This window comes from Palaemon carinicauda, chromosome 28 (genome assembly GCF_036898095.1).
Source record: "Palaemon carinicauda isolate YSFRI2023 chromosome 28, ASM3689809v2, whole genome shotgun sequence".
NCBI lineage: Eukaryota > Metazoa > Arthropoda > Malacostraca > Decapoda > Palaemonidae > Palaemon > Palaemon carinicauda.
In genome coordinates this window covers 42988904-43011114 of record NC_090752.1, presented here as the reverse complement: position 1 = coordinate 43011114, position 22211 = coordinate 42988904, and the positions used below count along the sequence as shown (strand labels likewise).

Sequence of the window (22211 nt, the reverse complement as noted above, 5' to 3'; positions counted from 1 at the left end):
AAAAGGTTGGGATTCTGGGTGGATGGGGACGTGAAAGTATGCGTCCCTTAGGTCTAAAGAGACCATCCAGTCTTCCTTTCTGACCGCTGCTAGAACTGACTTTGTGGTCTCCATGGCGAACGTCTGCTTTGTGACAAAGACATTCAGCGCACTGACGTCTAGCACCGGCCTCCACCCTCCTGTCTTCTTTACCACTAAGAAGAGACGGTTGTAGAAGCCCGGGGATTGATGGTCCCGGACTTTGACTACAGCTCCCTTTTGTAGCAAGAGAGACACTTCCTGCTTCAAGGCTAGCCTCTTGTCTTCCTCTTTGTACCTGGGAGAGAGATCGATGGGAGACGTTGCTAGAGGGGGTTTGCGGACAAACGGGATCTTGTACCCTTCTCTTAGCAACTTCACAGATTGCGCATCTGCGCCCCTTTTCTCCCAGAAGTTCTTGAGTCTGGCTCCCACTGCTGTCTGAAGAAGGTGGCAGTCAGACTCTGCCTTTAAAGGACTTGGTACCTTTCTTCTTCCCACGTCTCCCTTCGGCACGAGCACCTCCTCTGCTGGAGGCTCTGCCACGAAAGGGCGGAATGAATCTGGACGCTGGAGTGTCCATCCTGGGTCTAGATACGGTAGGCAAAGGGGTGGCTTTGCGGGCAGAGGACGCAACCAGGTCATGGGTGTCCTTCTGAATCAAGGAGGTAGCAATCTCCTTTATCAATTCCTCTGGGAAGAGGCACTTTGAGAGAGGAGCAAAAAGAAGTTCCGATCTCTGGCACGGTGTTACTCCAGCTGACAGGAACGAGCAAAGGTTTTCCCGTTTCTTGAGGACCCCGGAAACGAACGAAGCCGCAAGCTCACTGGATCCGTCACGTATGGCCTTGTCCATGCAGGACATAATGAGCAAGGAAGCTTCCTTGTCAGAAGGGGAGATCTTCCTGCTCAACGCTCCCAAACACCAATCCAAAAAGTTAAAAACCTCGAAGGCTCTGAACACTCCTTTCAACAGATGGTCTAAGTCTGAAGGAGACCAACATATCTTAGAGCGTCTCATGGCTAGCCTGCGGGGAGAGTCTACTAGACTTGAGAAGTCGCCCTGGGCAGAGGCAGGAACTCCCAAGCCGAGAACTTCTCCCGTGGCATACCAGACACTCGATCTGGAAGAGAGTCTCGCAGGGGGAAACGTAAATGCTGTCTTCCCAAGGTTCTTTTTGGACTGCATCCATTCTCCAAACACTCGTTAAGCTCTCTTAGACGAGCGGGCGAGGACGAGTTTCGTAAAGGCAGGCGCGGATGACTGCGTGCCTAAAGCGAACTTAGATGGAGGAGAGCGTGGGGCCGCAGATATAAACTGATCAGGATACATCTCCCTGAACAGTGCAAGAACTTTCCTAAAGTCCAAGGAGGGTTGCGTGGTCTTGGGTTCGTCGATGTCCGTATGCGGGTCGTCAATGTGTGCAGCGTCGTCATCATCAGAGAGTCCATCATCTGAAAACTGAGGAGGAAGCGGCAAAGGAGTAGGAATCGGCTGGTCAGCTGAGTCCGGCAGCACGGGTGCACGCGCGACTGAACTGGACGCAACGTCATGGAACTGTTGCCCAGTCTGTGAACTGGCAACAACCATAGCAGCGCGGGGACGCAAAGCGTCTACTCCAGACTGTCTAGTCTGCTGTGGGCGAGTAGAGGTAACCACACTGGGTTGCGGAGGTTGACGCACCGCGTCAAAACAAAACAACTTAGGTTGTTGTTGTAACTCGCGAACGTCAACGGAAGGTTCCGTGCGTCGCTGAACGTCAACATGCGGCTGGCAGGGTACACTGGAACGCATGGGTGGCGGGACTCTCACAGCTGGAGTGCGGGAGAAGGTAGCCTCAGCGTCCACTGGACGCACAACCGTGGGTGGTTGTAGGCTAGAGGTTGGTGCAGCGTCAACCTTCTCCGCGCGAAAGTCCTGCATCAATGACGTTAACTGTGACTGCATGGTCTGCAGCAAAGACCACTTAGGGTCTACAGTAGCAGGTGCGGCAACAGACGGTGTTACTGCCTGATGCGGTACCGCTTTGCCTCTCTTAGGAGGTGAGCAGTCATCGGAAGACTGCAGCGAGTCCGAACTGACCCAGTGGCTACAACTGGGCCGTTGGACTTGCGCGGAAGGGACCGACTTGCGCTTAAGAGGCCGCGAGACCTTGGTCCATGGTTTCTTTCGAGAAACCTCTTCCGCAGACGAGGAATAAATGGGTTCTCTCGTCTTCGTGTGGGTGGGGCGATCTTGGTTAGATACGCCCGAAACCACGGAGGGAACGTCTGTTCGCTGATTAAAGCCTCTCGAACCCTTTGGTCGTACGACATTGCTTCTCCCCTGGGCTTGGGAGCTTGCAAGAGGTCCCGGACTGGGAGGACGACAGGCACGAACAGACGAACCCTCAAGCGCAACACTATCTACAACACTTTCCACAACACTACCACTCACTTTGTCACTACCCACTGCACTCTTACACTTCAACTCCTTGACGTCTGCCATGAGTTGGTTACGATCACTCGCCAATGACTCGACTCTCTCACCCAGAGCCTGGATGGCACGCATCATATCTGCCATCGAAGGTTGTTGAGTGCTAGCAGGGGGATCAGGAGCAACCACTACAGGGGAAGGAATAGGTTGTGGGGCATGAGGAGAGGAAAATTCAACGGAGCGAGATGAACTTCTCCTGACTCTATCTCTCTCTAGCCTACGTGTGTATTTTTGGAATTCGATGAAATCGAATTCCGAAAGCCCAACGCATTCCTCACATCGATCTTCCAATTGACAGGTCTTATCCCGACAATTGGAACAAACGGTGTGAGGATCGATAGAGGCCTTCGGAAGACGCCTTGAACAGTCCCTAGCATTACATTTCCTGAACTTAGGGACTTGAGAAGGGTCAGCCATTTTGAATTAGTCAAAGGGGAATTCAAAATCTATCCAAAGTCGTCAACAAATAATCCAAAATCAACAAAAGAATGCAAGGATGTATTGAAGATAACGTCTGCAAAGCGAAAGCTCAAAACTAGAAATGTGTACTTCACCAAAATATGTGAAAACCAATCCAGTAAGCAACAGCGAATTTAGTAGGTCTTGCCGGTGGCACGACAGAGAGAAAATTGAGTTCTGTGTTTACATTGAGTACTGAGTACCTGCTCGACAGATGGCGCTGTTGAAGTACACCCCCTACCTGCATAGCGATCGCTGGCGGATTTCGAGCGTAGAGTTTTTCTGTCGGGCAGCAGAGCTGCAGCTTATATAATCATCGGCTAAGTTTAATATTGAAAAATCAGGTTTTCTAGGAGATTCTAGTTTTGCAGCTTAAATTGGGAATAGCATCTTTAATGTTAAAGAAATGACTTATACTGAATCTTATTTTTTGTGTGTGTGACTTCGCAATCAAGAGGGGCCTCAGAAAATTATTATAATTAGTCTCGCCTCTTATCTATTTTCATGGGTGTAGAATAACCATGACATACTGTGTATCACTGAGGATTGTAAATTTTTTTTGTCTTTCCGATATAGAGCGAGAATGTAGTCAAGTCCAATGTGCAACCTTGTTTTATAATCCATTTGATCTTTACACAAGCTCGTACAAATCACAGAATGTATCCCAAATAGATACAGGGTTAGGTGTGCCTTTGTTTATACTTGTAACTGGAACCCATAAGTGTGTCCAGCATGTAAATATTCTTGTTTTTTGTAATTCAAATCATTTTTATCTTGTTATTGTGAGGCTGGAGTGTAAAGGGATACCAGTTTTCCTTTACTTCCTTAGTTGACTTTGACAAAAAATCTTATTGCCAACCTAATTAGTTTTTTCTTATCAAATTTGTTTCTAATAAGTCTTATTATATTTTTTTCTCTCACATTGTGTACAGGGGGGTTTTAGAAGAGGTAGGGGTTGTATGAATCAGATTTTTACAGTTAGGCAGATATGCGAGAAATATTTAGCAAAAGGTAAGGAGGTGTATGTTGCGTTTATGGATCTGGAGAAAGCATATGATAGAGTTGATAGGGAAGCAATGTGGAATGTGATGAGGTTATATGGAGTTGGTGGAAGGTTGTTGCAAGCAGTGAAAAGTTTCTACAAAGGTAGTAAAGCATGTGTTAGAATAGGAAATGAAGTGAGCGATTGGTTTCCGGTGAGAGTGGGGCTGAGACAGGGATGTGTGATGTCGCCGTGGTTGTTTAACTTGTATGTTGATGGAGTGGTGAGAGAGGTGAATGCTCGAGTGCTTGGACGAGGATTAAAACTGGTAGACGAGAATGATCATGAATGGGAGGTAAATCAGTTGTTGTTTGCGGATGATACTGTACTGGTAGCAGACACAGAAGAGAAGCTTGACCGACTAGTGACAGAATTTGGAAGGGTGTGTGAGAGAAGGAAGTTGAGAGTTAATGTGGGTAAGAGTAAGGTTATGAGATGTACGAGAAGGGAAGGTGGTGCAAGGTTGAATGTCATGTTGAATGGAGAGTTACTTGAGGAGGTGGATCAGTTTAAGTACTTGGGGTCTGTTGTTGCAGCAAATGGTGGAGTGGAAGCAGATGTACGTCAGAGAGTGAATGAAGGTTGCAAAGTGTTGGGGGCAGTTAAGGGAGTAGTAAAAAATAGAGGGTTGGGCATGAATGTAAAGAGAGTTCTATATGAGAAAGTGATTGTACCAACTGTGATGTATGGATCGGAGTTGTGGGGAATGAAAGTGATGGAGAGACAGAAATTGAATGTGTTTGAGATGAAGTGTCTGAGGAGTATGGCTGGTGTATCTCGAGTAGATAGGGTCAGGAACGAGGTGGTGAGGGTGAGAACGGGTGTAAGAAATGAGTTAGCGGCTAGAGTGGATATGAATGTGTTGAGGTGGTTTGGCCATGTTGAGAGAATGGAGAATGGCTGTCTGCTAAAGAAGGTGATGAATGCAAGAGTTGATGGGAGAAGTACAAGAGGAAGGCCAAGGTTTGGGTGGATGGATGGTGTGAAGAAAGCTCTGGGTGATAGGAGGATAGATGTGAGAGAGGCAAGAGAGCGTGCTAGAAATAGGAATGAATGGCGAGCGATTGTGACGCAGTTCCGGTAGGCCCTGCTGCTTCCTCCGGTGCCTTAGATGACCGCGGAGGTAGCAGCAGTAGGGGACTCAGCAGTATGAAGCTTCATCTGTGGTGGAAATGTGGGTAGTTGGGCTGTGGCACCCTAGCAGTACCAGCTGAACTCGGCTGAGTCCCTGGTTAGGCTGAAGGAACATAGAGAGTAGAGGTCCCCTTTTTTGTTTTGTTCTTGTTGATGTCGGCTACCCCCCAAAATTGGGGGAAGTGCCTTTGGTATATGGATGGATGGATTGTGTCCTGTTACCAGCCTACATATTTTTTCACTTTCACCTAATGTTCTGAAACTTTACTTAAGCTTGTGGCCATCTTACCTAAAGAAGATAAGAGCTATTCATAAATTCTGCAAACTTCCCAGAAATGAATCAACGGTCATATGTGTTTATTCAGCAAGCTCAAGGCAAGGGAAGATAGGGGGAAGTAAGGTTCTTGCTGGGTCCCCTTGACCAGTATAAGATCAAGGGGTGGTGCCCAGTGCATCCTTGATTGTTTACCTTTTACCCAGATTTATGAGTATTCCGTTTTATATTTTTTGTGTAGTGAACGTTGGAGTGTGGTCGGCATTTGGACACTAGGCAGTCTGCGTGCTACATCTGGCCAAAGTCCACAAACTACCACATCGTTTCATCTAGTGCTCTCCTCACTTCCTCTCTTTTAATCTCTCTCTCATTCTCATCTCCCATCACTGGCACCTCAACACCTGTAACAGCGATAATATCTGCCTCATTATCCTCAACATTCAGTAAAATTTCAAAATATTCCGCCCACCTTTTCCTTGCCTCCTCTCCTTTTAACAATCTTCCATTTCCATCTTTCACTGTCTCTTCAATTCTTGAAACAGCCTTCCTTACTCTCTCCACTTCTTTCCAAAACTTCTTATTCTCAAATGAACGACACAATCCCTGACCCCACCTCATGTCAGCCGCCCTCTATGCCTCGGTTATCTTGCTCTTTACTCCCACATTTTTCTCTTTATATCTTTCATACTTCTTTACACTATTACTCTGCAGCCATTCTTCAAATGCTCTCTTTTCCTCTTCCACTTTTACCTTCACTCCTTCATTCCACCATTCACTACCCTTCCTCATGCTGCCTCCAACAAACTTCTTGCCACACACATCACTTGCAATCCCAAAAAAATTTTCTTTTATTAACTTCCACTCCTCTAAATTACCAGTTTCTCTTATTTTCACTCAGTCATATGCCATTTTTAACCTTTCTTAATATTCACTTTTTACCTCTGGTTTTATTAACTCTTTAACCCTCACTAGCTCCCCACTCTAAAAATAAATAAATAAATAAATAAAAAATAATAAATAATAAAAATAATAATAATAATAATAATAATAATAATAATAATAATAATAATATCGGGGTAGTGGGGGTTTCCAGCTATAGCATTCACTCACACACCAGTGTCTAGAGCGCTTTTGATTGCAGGCAAGACTTACAAAGGGGACAGGTGATGGTGGGACAACTTGTAAATATAGCTACAGGTTTATACATACATATCCCATGGTATTTCCCCCAATTTGGGGGGTAGCCGACATGAAACAAATGAAACATAAAAGGGGACCTCTCCTCTCTACATTCCTCCCAGCCTGACAAGGGACTCAACTGAGTTTGGCTGGTACTGCTAGGGGTGCCACAGCCCACCCTCCCACATCATCCACCACAGATGAAGCTTCATAACGCTGAATCCCCTACTGCTTCTACCCCCACGGTCTTCCACGGCACCGGAGGAAACAGCAGAGCCTACCGGAACTGCGTCACAATCACTCGCCATTCATTCCTATTTCTAGCACGCTATCTTGAATCTCTCGCATCTATCCTCCTATCACCCAGAGCTTCCTTCACTCCATCCATCCACCCAAACTTTGGCCTTCCTCTCGTACTTCTCCCATCAACTCTTGCATTCATCACCTTCTTTAGCAAACAGCCATTTTCCATTCTCTCAACATGGCCAAACCACCTCAACACATTCATATCCAATATAGCTGCTAACTCATTTCTTACACCCGTTCTCACCCTCACTACTTCGTTCCTAACCCTATTTACACGAGATACACCAGCTACACTCCTCAGACACTTCATCTCAAACACATTCAATTTCTGTCTCTCCGTCACTTTCATTCCCCACAACTCCAATCCATACAGCACAGTTGGTACTATCAGTTTCTCATACAGAACTCTCTTTACATTCATGCCCAACCCTCTATTTTTTACTACTCCCTTAACTGCCCCAAACACTTTGCATCCTTCATTCATTCTCTGACGTACATCTGCTTCCACTCCACAATTTGCTGCAACACCAGACCCCAAGTACTTAAACTGATCCACCTTATCTTTCAAATTTCTCATTTGTTCCAACACTATATAAAAACTCTACACTATTTATAGCTATGACTTGCCCATTAGGAGGGTGGAAGCCCAGACCAACTAGCTTGGCCATTGACCCAGGGTTTTCTCATACGGGTTTAGCACATACTATACAGTAACTGATAAAAATCCTGACACTTAACAAAACTTTGTGTAACGTACGGATAGCGGCCTGAGAAACCTGTGTGCTTGTGATACTACCAATGTGACTGTTTAGGAAAGATTTCTCAGAGATAAATAGGAATATTTAGCATCATACATAGATGTTACCCAATACCCTCCTCGCAGGGAGTATGGGGACGTATCAAGTATTATTTCTATACCAGGTTGCACAAGGGAAATGGTTATTACCTGGAGATAGGCGAGGCCAGCTTACAGAGGAGCCATGGGTGCGGTTCCTCAAGAGAGGGGAAGATGAAACAAAGAAAGTTGTCCTTACACATTCATCCAAGACAAATCCCAAGTAACCTTTGTCCTACACCATCTGCTACTTTTCCGTCAATGAGCCTGAGGCATTTCAAACCACTTGTTGTGCAGCCACAATAGGACCAATGCAGAACATACATCTCCATGATCGTAGGGTTATGTCTTGCAGGTAATGGACAGTGAAGGTCGTCTGATGTTGCCACACATGCGCTTGCAGTACCTCCGTCACATTGTACTGTAGTTTCTCTTGAATGCTAGGGACGTTCTGATGCCCCTAACGTCATGACCTCTAGGTCGACAAGCAGGCGAAGGGTTGGGATTCAAAGCGTGGTCTATGATTCTACAAATTAAAGCCAAGATGGTATTCTTCATGACCTTCCTCTTGACCTTCCCCGTGCTGATGTAAAGTGCTGACACTCTGGGACAAGCTACACCTGTGCGTTTAAGGTAATACCTAAAACCCCTCGATAAAGTAACAGTTGATCTGGGTCATCGGTTACAAAACAAAGACTCCCAATCCGGAAGGGCCCGAATCTAAGATCTGCTACTCCCAGATTTTTTAGTCTTGGCAATAAACTCAGGGATGAAGCCTAGTGTTATCTCCCCTTAATAATAGTAAAAAATAATAAATATTATTGTTGTTATTGTTACTGTATCATTATCATTATTATTATTATCATTATTATTATTATATGGAAGGGTGTGTGAGAGACGGAAGTTGAGAGTTAATGTGGGTAAGAGTAAGGTTATGAGATGTACGAGAAGGGAGGGTGGTGCGAGGTTGAATGTCATGTTGAATGGAGAGTAACTTGAGGAGGTGGATCAGTTCAAGTACTTGGGGTCTGTTGTTGCAGCAAATGATGGAGTGGAAGCAGATGTACGTGAGAGTGAATGAAGGATGCAAAGTGTTTGGGGCAGTTAAGGGAGTAGTAAAAAATAGAGGCTTGGGCATGAATGTAAAGAGTTTTGTATGAGAAAGTGATTGTACCAACTGTGATGTATGGATCAGAGTTGTGGGGAATGAAAGTGACGGAGAGACAGAAATTGAATGCGTTTGAGATGAAATGTCTAAGGAGTATGGCTGGTGTATCTCGAGTAGAGAGGGTTAGGAGCGAAGTAGTGAGGGTGAGAACGGGTGTAAGAAATGAGTTAGCAGCTAGAGCGGATATAAATGTGTTGAGGTGGTTTGGCCTTGTTGAGAGAATGGAAAATGGCTATCTGCTAAAGAAGGTAATGAATGCAAGAGTTGACAGGAGAATTACAAGAGGAAGGCCAAGGTTTGGGTGGATGGATGGAGTGAAGGAAGCTCTGGGTGATAGGAGGATAGATGTGAGAGAGGCAAGAGACCGTGCTAGAAATAGGAATGAATGGCAAGCGATTGTGACGCAGTTCCGATAGGCTCTGGTGCTTCCTCCGGTGCCTTGGTAGACTGTGGAGGCAGCAGCAGTAGGGGATTCAGCATTATGAAACTTCATCTGTGGTGGATGATGTGGGAGGGTGGGCTGTGGCACCCCTAGCAGTACCAGCCGAACTCGGTTGAGTCCCTTGTCAGGCTGGGAGGAACGTGGAGAGTAGAGGTCCCCTTTTCTGTTTCATTTGTTTGATGTCGGCGACCCCCCAAAATTGGGGGAAGTGCCTTGGTATATGTATGTATGTATTATTATTACTTGCTAAGCTACAAACCTAGTTGGAAAAGGAGGATGCCATAAGCCCAGAGGCCTCAACAAGGAAAATGGACAAGTGAGGAAAGGATACGAGGAAAAATAAAATATTTTAAGAACAGTAACATTAAAATAAATATTTCCTATATAAACAATAAAAACTAAATCAACAAGAGGGAGAGAAATTAGATAGAATAGTGTGCCCGAGTGTACCCTCAAGCAAGAGAATTCTAACCCAATAGACAGTAGGAGACCATGGTACGGAGGCCTTTTCACATATGATCGTCTCTGTCACGCTATCTCCCGCCAACTGTTTCTCCTTTATCCAGATCAAATGAAGCCTCTCCATCTCGTTGTGAATATCACTGCATAGCTTGGAAAAAGGATGGTTACTCCTTTGGAAGGCTCGGTTCTCTTTATAGCATCCTTCTGCTTGAGGATGGTACATATTGTCGATGTACTCCTCTCATATTGGCACGCCAGCTCAGTCACTCTTCCGCCACTCTCATGTTTTTCGATTATTTCGTGCTTCATACTCCATTGTCATCATACACCTTTTCTCTACACTACCCTTGTTTCCACTCGCTTGCTTTGGACCCATTGCTTTTTCAATTAATTCTGCACTGATTAACGCAAAAAACATGTAAAAAAAGCAAACACTATAGCCGATGCTCAGAGATAACTTTACGCAACGGAGATCCGGCGGGAAAGACTGAGCGATAATGTCCTGGCGAGAAGCCTCTCACACACTCGGCCACCTGGCGGCCGCATAGGGAACTACCTCGTATCAAATTTTTTCTCGTACCTCAGGACAAAAATTTGCTTGGAACTTTCCTCGTATCTCAAATTTCTTGTATGTTGGGACACTTGTATCTCAAGGTATTACTGTACATATATTCACATAGATATACATATATATACTGTGCATATACATTATATATATATATATATATATATATATATATATATATATATATATATATATATATATATATATATATATATATATATATATATATATTATGTTATATATGTTATATATAATAGCTACTAATTGTTATAGCTTTAAAAGAAATGTATGAAAACCATATAGAATTACAGTAAATGTAAATAAATAAGCATGACATTAAAAGGAAAAAATATGTTACTATCTGTTATTTATCGAAATGAAAGTAAAATAAATCGCTAATGTGTTCGATATGCGGAGTAGCATTGTTCATTCGTACATACCAGAATGTACTGTTCATTGTTATTTTTAACTTGAGTCTGTACTTATTGATATAAAATCAATTGTAAAAAAAAACTAAATGAAAGAAAAATAAATTGATAATGCAAATGTGCATACGTAATAGCATTGTGTTCGTACATACCACACAGTACAGTTCATTGTGATTTTTAACTTGAATATGTACTTATTGATATAAAATCAGTTTTAAATAAAAAATAATTATACTAAAATGAAAAATATGTTACAATGTTATTTATTTACCAAAATAAACGAAATATAAATTGCTAATGTGTTTGATATGCATACGTCGTTGCATTGTGCGTTCATACAGACAAGAGTTTTGTTTATTGTGTTTTTTAACTTAAAAATTTACTTTATATAAAATTCATTATAAATACATAATCATGAGATTAAAAGGAAAAAATATATGTGAGAGAGAGAGAGAGAGAGAGAGAGAGAGAGAGAGAGAGAGAGAGAGAGAGAGAGAGAGAGGGGGGGGGGGGGAGCAAGGCAAACGAGCTGACAGCCGACTGTGGTGACAAGAATACTGTACTCTGTCATAAGTGTGAATGGGTAATAACTTTATTTTACTATAAAATAAATGCGAGTAAGAATGTGTGTATATTGTTTCTGTGACCTACAAATATATTGATATTGTGTTAAGTTTCATAGTAACCAAAACTCAAAATAGACAGACTTTTCCAATGTCCAGGAATGTAACACCCCCTATTACTATTATTTCTTATGGAGAAATTATGTCCCATTAACAATATTTCCATTAACAAGACATCACCAGGAACATAACCTTTATGTTAACGGGGAGTTGACTGTACGCCAATCCCACCTGGTTACCGGGATAACTGGGCACCCAACCAGAGACCGTACACAACTGTTCTCCCTGGCTACCGGAGTAGCAGGGGACTTCAGCTGCAGCCCCTGGGACACAAAGCATAGAGCCAGGAGCCATCCACTCGGGTGCCGCAGCCCCTGGGGGACAAGGCACATGGCCAGGAGCCACCCCCCTTGGGTAGTGCAGCCCCTGGGAGATGAGGCACAGGGCTATGAGCTACCCAGTCAAGTACCGCAGCCCCTGGGGGACAATGCACAGGGCCTGGAGCCACCCACTCAGGTGCTGCAGCCACTAGGGAACGAGGAACAGGGCAAGAAGCCACCTAATCAGGTGCCATCCACACTACCAAAAGAGGTGGTGTATAATAAGGAGTCCTTTCCTTATGACTATGGTGGACTGGACTTTCCCCTCCTCTTGGAAGTAGTGTCAGAAACAGAATCAAAAGTGGTAAATACAAGGAGGAGGAGGAGTCTAAGAAGATGGAAGAGGAGTCAAAAGAGGAAGAAGATGCACATTTCTTCCTCTTTCAAACCCTTGCCTCAGGCTCTGTGAACTTCACCTCAGGTTGTGTGCACCTCACCTCAAGCTTTGCAAGCAGAGGTGCCAAAGTCTGATCAACCAACAAGAACAACTCTCCCGAGTTGAAAGACAAGGGTTACTCCAAAAAAAACCACAACATGGGGAACACTGCCCGGGGGAGGGGTAAGCACCCTTACAGGGGAGTGGGTGTTACAGGACCCTGAACCCCAGGCACAAGTGTTGAGGTGACAGCAGAGGGGAAGGGGCAAACAAGGGGTAACCAAGTCGGGGGAGATCCCCGGTTAACGCTTGGACATCACAGGAGTCTATATCGCCAGAGACATACTGACCATGCCCTTCACCACTGGCACTGGAGATCCCAGGGGGAGAGGTAGCCTTTTTTACCTGCTCCTTAACAAGTCATAGAGGCCCATATGAATGACCTAAGGAGGTTTCTAACCTCTGATGGAGTGCTACATGTCACCAGAGCCGGAAAAACCTCAGGTGTAGCAGAGGGCGGCTACTTGCTTCTGACACATACTCCTGAAAGACTGAGCCAAGGGTGTAAGTGCAGGAGGGGTGGTAGCAGATGCACTCAATGAGGGGAAGGAAGAAGAAAAGCTCTCTTCTTCCCCCTCAAAGCAAACCCCTGTCACAACACAGGAGACCACAACCTACACTTGACACATGGGGACGATAGCGAACAATCTTGCCCCTACCAAGAGCTTTTGACAGGTGGGGGGGGGGGGGCCAAGAGCTCCTTGTCCTTGTTCTTACTCACCACATGTCTTTAACTACCTTGTTAACAATTTCAATGGCTGTTCCAGCTTTGCACTGTAAACAAATTCCCTATGTGCATCTGAACAAATCTTTTTCCCATTAAAGTTCAAATTTCAATATCAAAGGAGTAACACTACACACACATTTAATCTTGTTTTAAAAATCCTACCAACCTTCGTAACGCTTCATTTGCCGCTCTCATTTCCTCTTGATACTGCAATAAACGCTGCTCGAGTTCTGCCTTTTGTCTTTCAGCTTCCTCTCGTAGTTGCTTTTCTCTTAAAAGCTTATCTTTTTCTATCTATAAACAAAAATTCTAATGATAAACCACAAATGAATGTTATCAAACAAATATTAAAATATAAGCACTTAATTCTATCCAAATTTTGTAATCTGTATATGAACCACAATATTAAAAGAATGATAATCATAATTATGTCCCACTGGTTCAATTAATCATTGGCTAAAGAATATTTCAGTGACTTGAAAGAAATAAAAAAAATTCATTCAAGAGTTTCAACATCTGCATTAAATTAATTTCATTCCCATTACAGTGTAATAAGTAATGTTTGTGATTAAAATTATTACGGTTGTTGAAGAAGATGATGATAACTTAAAAGAAAACCATAACATGTAAAAATCTGTGGATATTAAAATCCCGTCATAGTTGTATATTCTAAATGAGAACCTTTTGCAATTTTTCCAAAGGCATCTTCAGTTGAATAGGCACTTAGGAATAAAAGTGTGAAAGCTCCTGAATTGGAATACTGTATATAGTATAATAACATAAGTCTTTAATACCCACTGATATATATATAGTCATCAGGAAAACATTCAGCCAACATTACAAGCATGAAAAGGTAAGTAACAAAGTGTAAAATACATTTCATCCATGAATTAAAGATAAATCTTTCATGAAAGCTAAATGTCAACAACGTACCTGTCGCCTTAACTTTTCCTCTCTAGCTGCTGCCTTCATTTGCTGAACTTCTATTGAATCAGGTTTCCTTCGTCTCTTAAACAAATCATGGTTGCCTATACTCAAATCTAAGATCAGTTTATTCATTCGACTATTTTTTGAAAAAAATACAAAATTTGGAGCGGTTTTATCTGTGGGTCTGATGGTGAATTTTTTATCGTCAACACTAATGTTTCTGATTTCCGACCAAGGAAAACTTATCTTTGGTTCTAACTTATTTTCACTTTCATAAACATTAAGTCCAAGAGCAGTTACCCCTGAAAAAAAAAAAAATCTGAGTTACTTCAGAGATAGACTTGCCTACATAAAAAAAAAAAAAATACAAAGTCGAGTTTAAAGTATTTGAAGAAAAATCCAAAATGTTTAGATAACTTGATACCACAATACAAGTACTTATGAAACCATACCAATATACCTCACTCGCATAAAGCCGAAATTCATCATCTTTGGATACTTCAGAGACTGCAGTCTTCTGTGTCAGATATTACATTAAAAAAAACAATAAGGAAACTGCTCAAATTTCACTTAAATCTTACTGTGCAACTTCATCATCCAAAGTATTGTTGTGGCCACTACGCAGCAATAGCCAACCAGAGATGAGATATAGTTTCCAAAAATTTGCTTCCTGGTACAGTTTTTTTTTTTTTTCTTTTTAGAATCTTGCCCTCCAGAGGGAGAGGAAAAAATTGCTCACTGGGTACAGAAGAATACCAACTTCATATCTGTTATACGAGGCCAGAAGAAGAATGGTAAAAGGTGGTGTGAAACTGACTTGGCTGCCTGAAGTTGATATTTTCACCACAAAGTCAGCAGTAAACAACAAAGCAAAACAAAGTCTAAACCTTAGTATTAATTATCTTCTCAAATAGATAGATATCTCACTGACCCATGTCACACAGGTTAAGGAAAGAACAAAGGCAATCTTAGGTGAGATCCAATAGTGAGACTTCTACCAATGGTTCACATGAGTCCCAACAATTTTTGGATAACTTGGGAGAATCTCATTCACAAGGGGCTTATCAGTTTCCTCAGTTACACCGAAGAATCCAAATTTAATCCATTAAGATCAATGATATGCATGAAAGCCAGCCAACCATTGTTGATGACAGATAGCAACTTCTTCAGCTTAAAGAAATGCAAGGAAATCCAATATTAAAAGGGATTATGTACTGACTGAGAGCACAAGGGAAAGTATAGCGGGCCACGTGGGACACACAGGGTCGCACTGAGACAAGGAGAGCGTCGAGATGATATCACGACGCGACCAGAGAACTTACTGAGGGTCGAGACCCAAGCTAACACGCGACCTGGCTCGGGACTAGCCTCAGGGCACGTATCCTTCCGCCTGGGATAGTCCTCACAGAAAACGTAAATAGGGTAAACTACATAAAACTCTGGTCGGTTGAGAGGAGATTCCAGGTACCTCCTAAGAAAGTAGTTCGAGGTAAGTCTCTGTGTTGGAACAATCCAATATTAAAAGGGATTATGTACTGACTAGATTAATATCCCTCTCACCTTACCAATAACACAAGATTCCACTTACCTTGGTGAAAGTTGATAAGTAAAACAGCTAGGTCTAGTCATAGCCCTGAAGCTTTGCTGGATAAATCCACATTTGAAACTGACTCTGCTAGCAGAGGAACTTCTACATGGGTATTCTCCTTGGGTTATTAATCAGCAGAAACATGAGACAGGAAAACCAGGTAGTCAAAAGAGCTACCATGTTCATCGTCTAGCTTTGGAAGTCATACATCTGTACAAGTTTTTCTGGAGAAATATTTTGTTGCCAAATGCCTCTACATCACTAAATTGATAAGCAGGTAGGGCACCATTCTGATGTTAAAGATTAAATCTTGGGCTTGGGGTGCCATCACTGAACTGATTAGCAGGTACCTCAAGAACTACAACTACCAATTTGTCCTAGCAGAAACCTCCAGTTAAAAAGGCACTGTAGTTAAATCTCCAATGAAGTGAAGTAGCATGATTCAAGTTCTCATTTTGTGTCCCCTCAATCTCCAGATATGTTTATCTGTTTTAATTTTCAGGTTTCCTTTGCTTCCTTTTAATAAGAAAAAAATTTCTTAAATTCTTTCCCAATCAAACATTTTTCCTCACAAACAATCAAGTAGTCAGGTAAACTACCTTAAAACTAATCTTGAATCCTCATGTATGGTTTCATTATCCTGGGATATGCCCTTCTTTATTCTGTGTTGCAAAATAAGCAAGCATTTGTGGAAACTTGAAACAAGAAAAATAAATCTCATCTCAACACAACATCAACTCCAATCATTTCAAACAAAAAATTAGCTTAACATTAACATACAAAATATACTTATGCTGTACATGAAATACTGAGGTTACCCTTAGAGTACAGTAAATGGTATCCACAAAGAAATTGTACACAGTATAAAAAAAAAGAAGACCACTAACATAAAATACAAATCCCAAATAGGTACCAACGACATGGTGTATTTCTAAATACAATTACACCTTTATCGATTATTGAATATCACAGTGAAAGTAATAGACATTAACTTATTGAGTCATTACCCACCTATTATCTACAATGATGAATTGATTATTAAAAAGAGATAAATGGAATAGAAAGATTTTAAAGATGCAGTTAATCTGCGTCAACACTGAACCTACAGGTACTTCATTTTCTGGTACTGTATGATGTCATAACTAAATACAGACATTTGAATGCATCTCATTATCTTAACTCTTTAGACATGCAGTACTGTATATGAAATAAAAAATCATAAGTGAAATATTGGAATCCATTTTTCTTAATGTAAGTCATTAAAAAATACACAATATGTAACCTGCATTACAGTAGCGTAAACAATAATACCCCTCATTATATTGGTTCGACATACGTTAGTTCCGACTTTATGACCCTCATCCTTAAATATTAAATACATAAATAAAATCCACACCACACCATTTTACCAAAATTTATGTTTGTCACTACTTCGTACAACAATGGTGAAGTATTGTACCTAACATGGAAACTTGAGTACAGAAGGTTCTAAACTTACAAACTTAATAGGTTACAAGAAACTTTTTAAAGGTCAAATTTTGTAAAACTTTGGCCTAGAGTAGGCCTAACCTAACTCCCATGCCTAAGATTTCCAGGTACATAAGTCAACAAACAGTACCGTTTCCTTTGAAATAAATATCAGGTTATTGCAAATGTTTTGCTTACTGTATTAAATTATATATTGCTTTATAACAGTATTTCTTCATCTTACTACAGTAAACAAACTTTTGATACAAAATCCAGGATTTATGGTTTCAGCTGGATTTGTATTTGTATCTCGGAATGTTTTTAAGTTGAGGACCCTCTGGATCTGGTTTTTACAAAATGATAGCAGGTTATAAGTACTTTTCCATGTTCAATACGTGTAAGGGGAATACTCACCTTATAAGGCAAAAATCCGACCTACATCTTAAACTAACTAACACCAGGACTCTTAGAACCAATCAGCAAAGTAGGGCACAGAACCACTGTAATTTAATTGCTCAAACTTTCACTTACCAAGCCAAAGTTCAGTCTGCTTCTTGTTTGTAATTTTGAAATAATTAACGCCATACATTCCTAAATCTTGGGAAATTTTAAGATATTCCATTTCAGCTTCATCCCTAGTCATTCCACGATGATCGGCATACCAAATTCTGATGCGTTCCTCCCACATCTCCGGAGTCATTTGATACTGGCTTTAACAAAGGAGAAAAAAAAAATATATCCATTATCTCTCCACTAATCATCAAAAATATGGGACAAAGTTCTGTACAAACTTCTGTGAAACAAAAAAAAAAAAAAAAAAACTCATGAAAATATTACAAAATTAAAATTGGACAACCCAATTAAGCTTGAAAGAAGCAAAACAAGAATTCATATTTATTCACCGGGGGAGACAAAATTGAGGAAATACATTTTTTAAATATTCTACAAACTCATATTTTTCTCAACATTAAATTGCATTTTACCTGGGTAAACAAGAAATTGTACAGTATCAATTTTCACAAAATAAAGGAAAAAAATGTTGAGAATAAATGCATATCTAGAATTATGTGTGAATTATTTTCTGAAAAGAAAATGCAGTACATTTGCTTCACACTATTCCAGAGATTAATGAAAGTCTTAGTTTCATTAAAAAAAAAGTTAAGATGCGACTGGGATCAAAATCAGTGAGCAACATTTATTGCACCTCTTAATAAAATGATGAAAATATTTCTAAAAATATTACCTCAGACTAAACATGGCTTTAAATTCTAAAAAGACTTTCTCAATACGTTAATTTTGATGCAACTGATGGAAAGATTGATTAGATTTATACTACAAAAGTAATTTAGTTTTCAAGAATGACCATTAGAATTTCCGAATGAATTGCATGTACTTTATAAAATATAACCTGCACAAATTTTTTTAAATAAATTTTTATTTTTCTTAGTTATACAAACTAGTCCTTTTAACTAGAAGTATCGTCATTATTATTATTATTATTATCATTATTATCATTATTATTTGCTAAGCTGCAACCCTAGTTGGAAAAGCAGGACGCTATAAGCCAAAGGGCTCCAACAGCCAGTTGACATAACTTTCATTCTAGACTTTCATCATGACAGCTATCCGAGACGAGATGTTTCTTGTACTGTGAAGGAGCAAGCTTTGCTACAAAATCTATTCAGCGACGACCACTAGGCCAAGGATACAGCTGTCCATGGACCTGTGGGTATACTTGCATAGGTTACGGGCAGAGACTGTTCTGTCGTTACCATACTCTTCTTCAATAACAGAGCCCCTAAGAGCTCTCCCGAGAGCTGGGAGATATCAGGTATGTCTGACCTGGTCCCTACATCTCCTCACCTGTAGAGAAAGGGTGTTTAACTGACTTTCAAAGCCAGAAAAGAAGTGTTCTAGAACCTTCCTTTTTTCTTTCCATTGTAAAAGGAATCAGTGTTCTTCCAGAACCAGTAGGCAAGTCCTCCTGGCTCCTGCAAGCTACTTCTTGAAGGGAAGAGATAAAGAAGGATATGAAGTCATGAATGGTTGGGTTCTAGGTCCTGTAACTGAACTCCTGAACCCAGATGATAGAGATCCTCCAATCTTCAGATAGACTTGTGGCACTTACTAGCTGAGAATATCAGTGTCAAAGCCTTATCTACGAGTCCATTCTGCTGTTCGAGCAGGGATCTCTTGAGAGGCCTGGATATTTGTGCAAAGTTTCCTAGGGCTTCAGCTCCCTTGGATTTCCTCATTTGAAAACTTGGTTCAAGGGCAGAGTGGTATCTTTCGCTGAAGACCGAGTATATTCCTTGACAAAGGAAGAAATAGCAGACCAGGAAACCATTCAGTTTATGGCTTTTAGGTATCAATCAGATTCCTACAGAACCTTTCTGTCATCAATGGATAATGGTGATCGACGAAACGGAAAAATGGGCAGAAAGTAAGATGTATGTAGAATCCCTATGGATGTTGCTTTGAGTCCTCTAAAGCTGCTGACAGATTGGAACTGAGAAGCCAGAAACTGGATAAGAACAAAGGCATTAAAATCGTCACATTGTTCAAACCATAAATTACCGGAAATATCTAGTCTCACTGGTGTGAAGCTATGAACAGTGCAGCACTTAATCAAGTCCTATCAAGAATATAGGGAGGCTTGCATTCCTGCCCCTTTGCCAAATCCTGATAGACCCCGTAAGAAGACTTTAAGGACCAGAAAACTTATGTTAAGTGAAGATCCTTCCTTACTTGTCTATCAATAAGTTTTCTGGTCATTAAAGTCGTCTTACAGGGTCTACCGGGATCATGCTCTTTTGAATCAACAATATTTCTGCCTGTTGTTGCATTTTAACTCAGCCATATTAAAAATATTTGAAGAACTGGCGAGGCCTGCTTCTAAATTTCTTTACTTTCACAGACAGATAATCAACTGTGATGTAATCTAGTCAGGTTTTGTAAGGAAAATTTAGTAAAATAGTGTAGCTAAGTTTCTTAGATACGTGAAAGGGCCTCTATTTAAAATTTCTTCACCTGAAACATCATGGGTGTCTTTAGTGAATGCTCCCTATTTTTTAATGTTAAGGATCAATAAAGGGTAACAGAAACTTCTTCACCTGAAACATCATGGGTGTCTTTAGTGAATGCTCCCTATTTTTGAAGGTTAAGGATCAATAAAGGGTAACCCCTCTAATATTTATTCTGGAGAAGGTTTAAAATTAGTTACCAATGATACTCGAATATTGTTTCCAGTCTTGACTGAAATGCAGCAGTTTTAAAATAATGCTTAACATTCTGAGGTGGGATAATGCCCATTTTATTTTCAAGGCTTTCAATAACTTTATCAAGTTGAATTGTCCTTTATAAGAGGTAATGTGCTATATCAAGGCTGGAGCATTTTTTGTTGTAATTTTGTCTGCCATATCTATAAGTTTTAGAATAAAAACCCCAAATTAAAAAAAAAATCTATTTTTCCTAGCTATTGGGGTTACTTCTGGGCTTAGCCAGTTATGGCCAGTTTTAAAAATCATCAAGGGTCTGGTAACCTGGTATGGCTGGCTTACCCACCCTCATACTGTATAGGCTATGACATTGTTCATGGCTGATCACTCAATCATCTTCTGATTCGCTTCACATCAGTTAGTGGCCTTCAGTTTTCTTACTTTGTTTAATCTGTTCAAGACCAAGTGTAAAACAGGAGTGTCATGCATACATGTCCTGTTATCAAGGGACACCCTAGTGGGCCCTTAATGAGCTGCCTTGATGTAGATCCTCATCAATTATGTCCTATGAGCTGTGGACATAGCTGCTCATCAGTCTCTCCTTGTGTGTCGAGAGTGGTCTCCCTTCCAATGGGAGAAGTTCCATGGCCAACGGAAGAAAATGGCTAAACATGATGGCTTTCATTTAATTGCTTTGGCTTTGACAGTGAGTAAGAAGTATAAATCTTCTCTTTCGAGCCCACATCTTTCCCTACCTAGTTCTTCGTTACTGGGTATTACCTAAGGCAAATAGGATGGTGACCATGTTTTTATTATAGATTTCAATCCACCTGCCCTCCATTATAGGGCCGAGGATTCTACCTTTATCTCCAATCATTTGGCTTCCAACTTCACTCCAGTCGTTGACATTGTTCTGGCTGATGCTCGCCGATTACTGGCCAAGATGAATCGTCCTCTTCTGTTGCCATCACCTCTTACGAGAGTTCTTGTTTGTACGGGCAGCTCATAATCCCTGACATGAGCTATATTTTATAAGTAATTTTCATTTTTCTTCGCTATATAAACCTGTCTGTCTGCTAAAGAAGGTGATGAATGCAAGAGTTGATGGGAGAAGTATAAAAGGAAGGCCAAGGTTTGGGTGGATGGATGGAGTGAAGAAAGCTCTGGGTGATAGGATAGATGTGAGAGAGGCAAGAGAGCGTGCTAGAAATAGGAATGAATGGCGAGCGATTGTGACGCAGTTCCGGTAGGCCCTGCTGCTTCCTCCGGTGCCTTAGATGACCGCGGAGGTAGCAGCAGTAGGGGATTCAGCATTATGAAGCTTCATCTGTGGTGGATAATGGGGGAGGGTGGGGTGTGGCACCCTAACAGTACCAGCTGAACTCGGTTGAGTCCCTTGTCAGGCTGGGAGGAACGTAGAGAGTAGAGGTCCCCTTTTTCTTTTGTTTCATTTGTTGATGTCGGCTAAACCCCAAAATTGGGGGAAGTGCCTTGGTATATGTATGTATGTATATAAACCTGAGTCCTTTAACAAGAGTAGGAGTTGTGTAAAGCTGAAACGATCATTAAAATTTATGTTACAATAGTTACAAATACCAACAGGTCACAGGAGGCCCAACCAACCCATAAGTCAGCAAGATTAGAACTTTTGACCTTCAAGCCTGGAACTTGCAGGGTGGCTGCAGCCATTTGGTAAGGAGGTAGACCTTGACAAAACTGGGGAATGCAACATTGGACAGCGTACCGCAACCATAAGGGGACGTTTGAAAATTTTCACTTTGGAAAACTTCATTAAAATAACATTTAGGTTTACACCTCCATATAAATCATGGTCAGATAAAAGATTCTTAAATTTTATGGGAAAAAAAAAAAAAGGTATTCCATTGTCATTCCTGTTAGAAGCTGCCAAATTTGTCATGGTCAATTATTGCTTGGGAAAAGAAAGACTTTTCCCTACAGCCTTATACCAAGTCCTGGTCTGAATGCACTGAAAATATTTTAGATCGAGTGACATTTTCCTCTTGTGTAATTTTTTAAGGTTTTCTAATTACTATATA

General features: G+C 41.2%; 1 protein-coding gene across 4 annotated transcripts in view; it reads right to left on the bottom strand.

Annotated features, from left to right (window-relative positions):
- The window catches only part of Mer (ezrin/radixin/moesin family protein merlin), a 91625-nt gene that overhangs the window by 45229 nt on the left and 24185 nt on the right, over positions 1 to 22211 (bottom strand). For all 4 annotated transcript variants that reach the window (XR_011040252.1, XM_068351888.1, XM_068351887.1 and 1 more), the window contains exons 5-7: positions 17468 to 17646; positions 13888 to 14183; positions 13121 to 13248 (exon numbers count right to left, since the gene is read on the bottom strand). Coding sequence is in view for 3 of the 4 variants with exons in the window: in XM_068351888.1 (XP_068207989.1) it covers positions 13121 to 13248; positions 13888 to 14183; positions 17468 to 17646 (603 nt within the window). In the remaining variant the exon portion in view is untranslated. The remainder of the gene's footprint in view (positions 1 to 13120; positions 13249 to 13887; positions 14184 to 17467; positions 17647 to 22211) is intronic.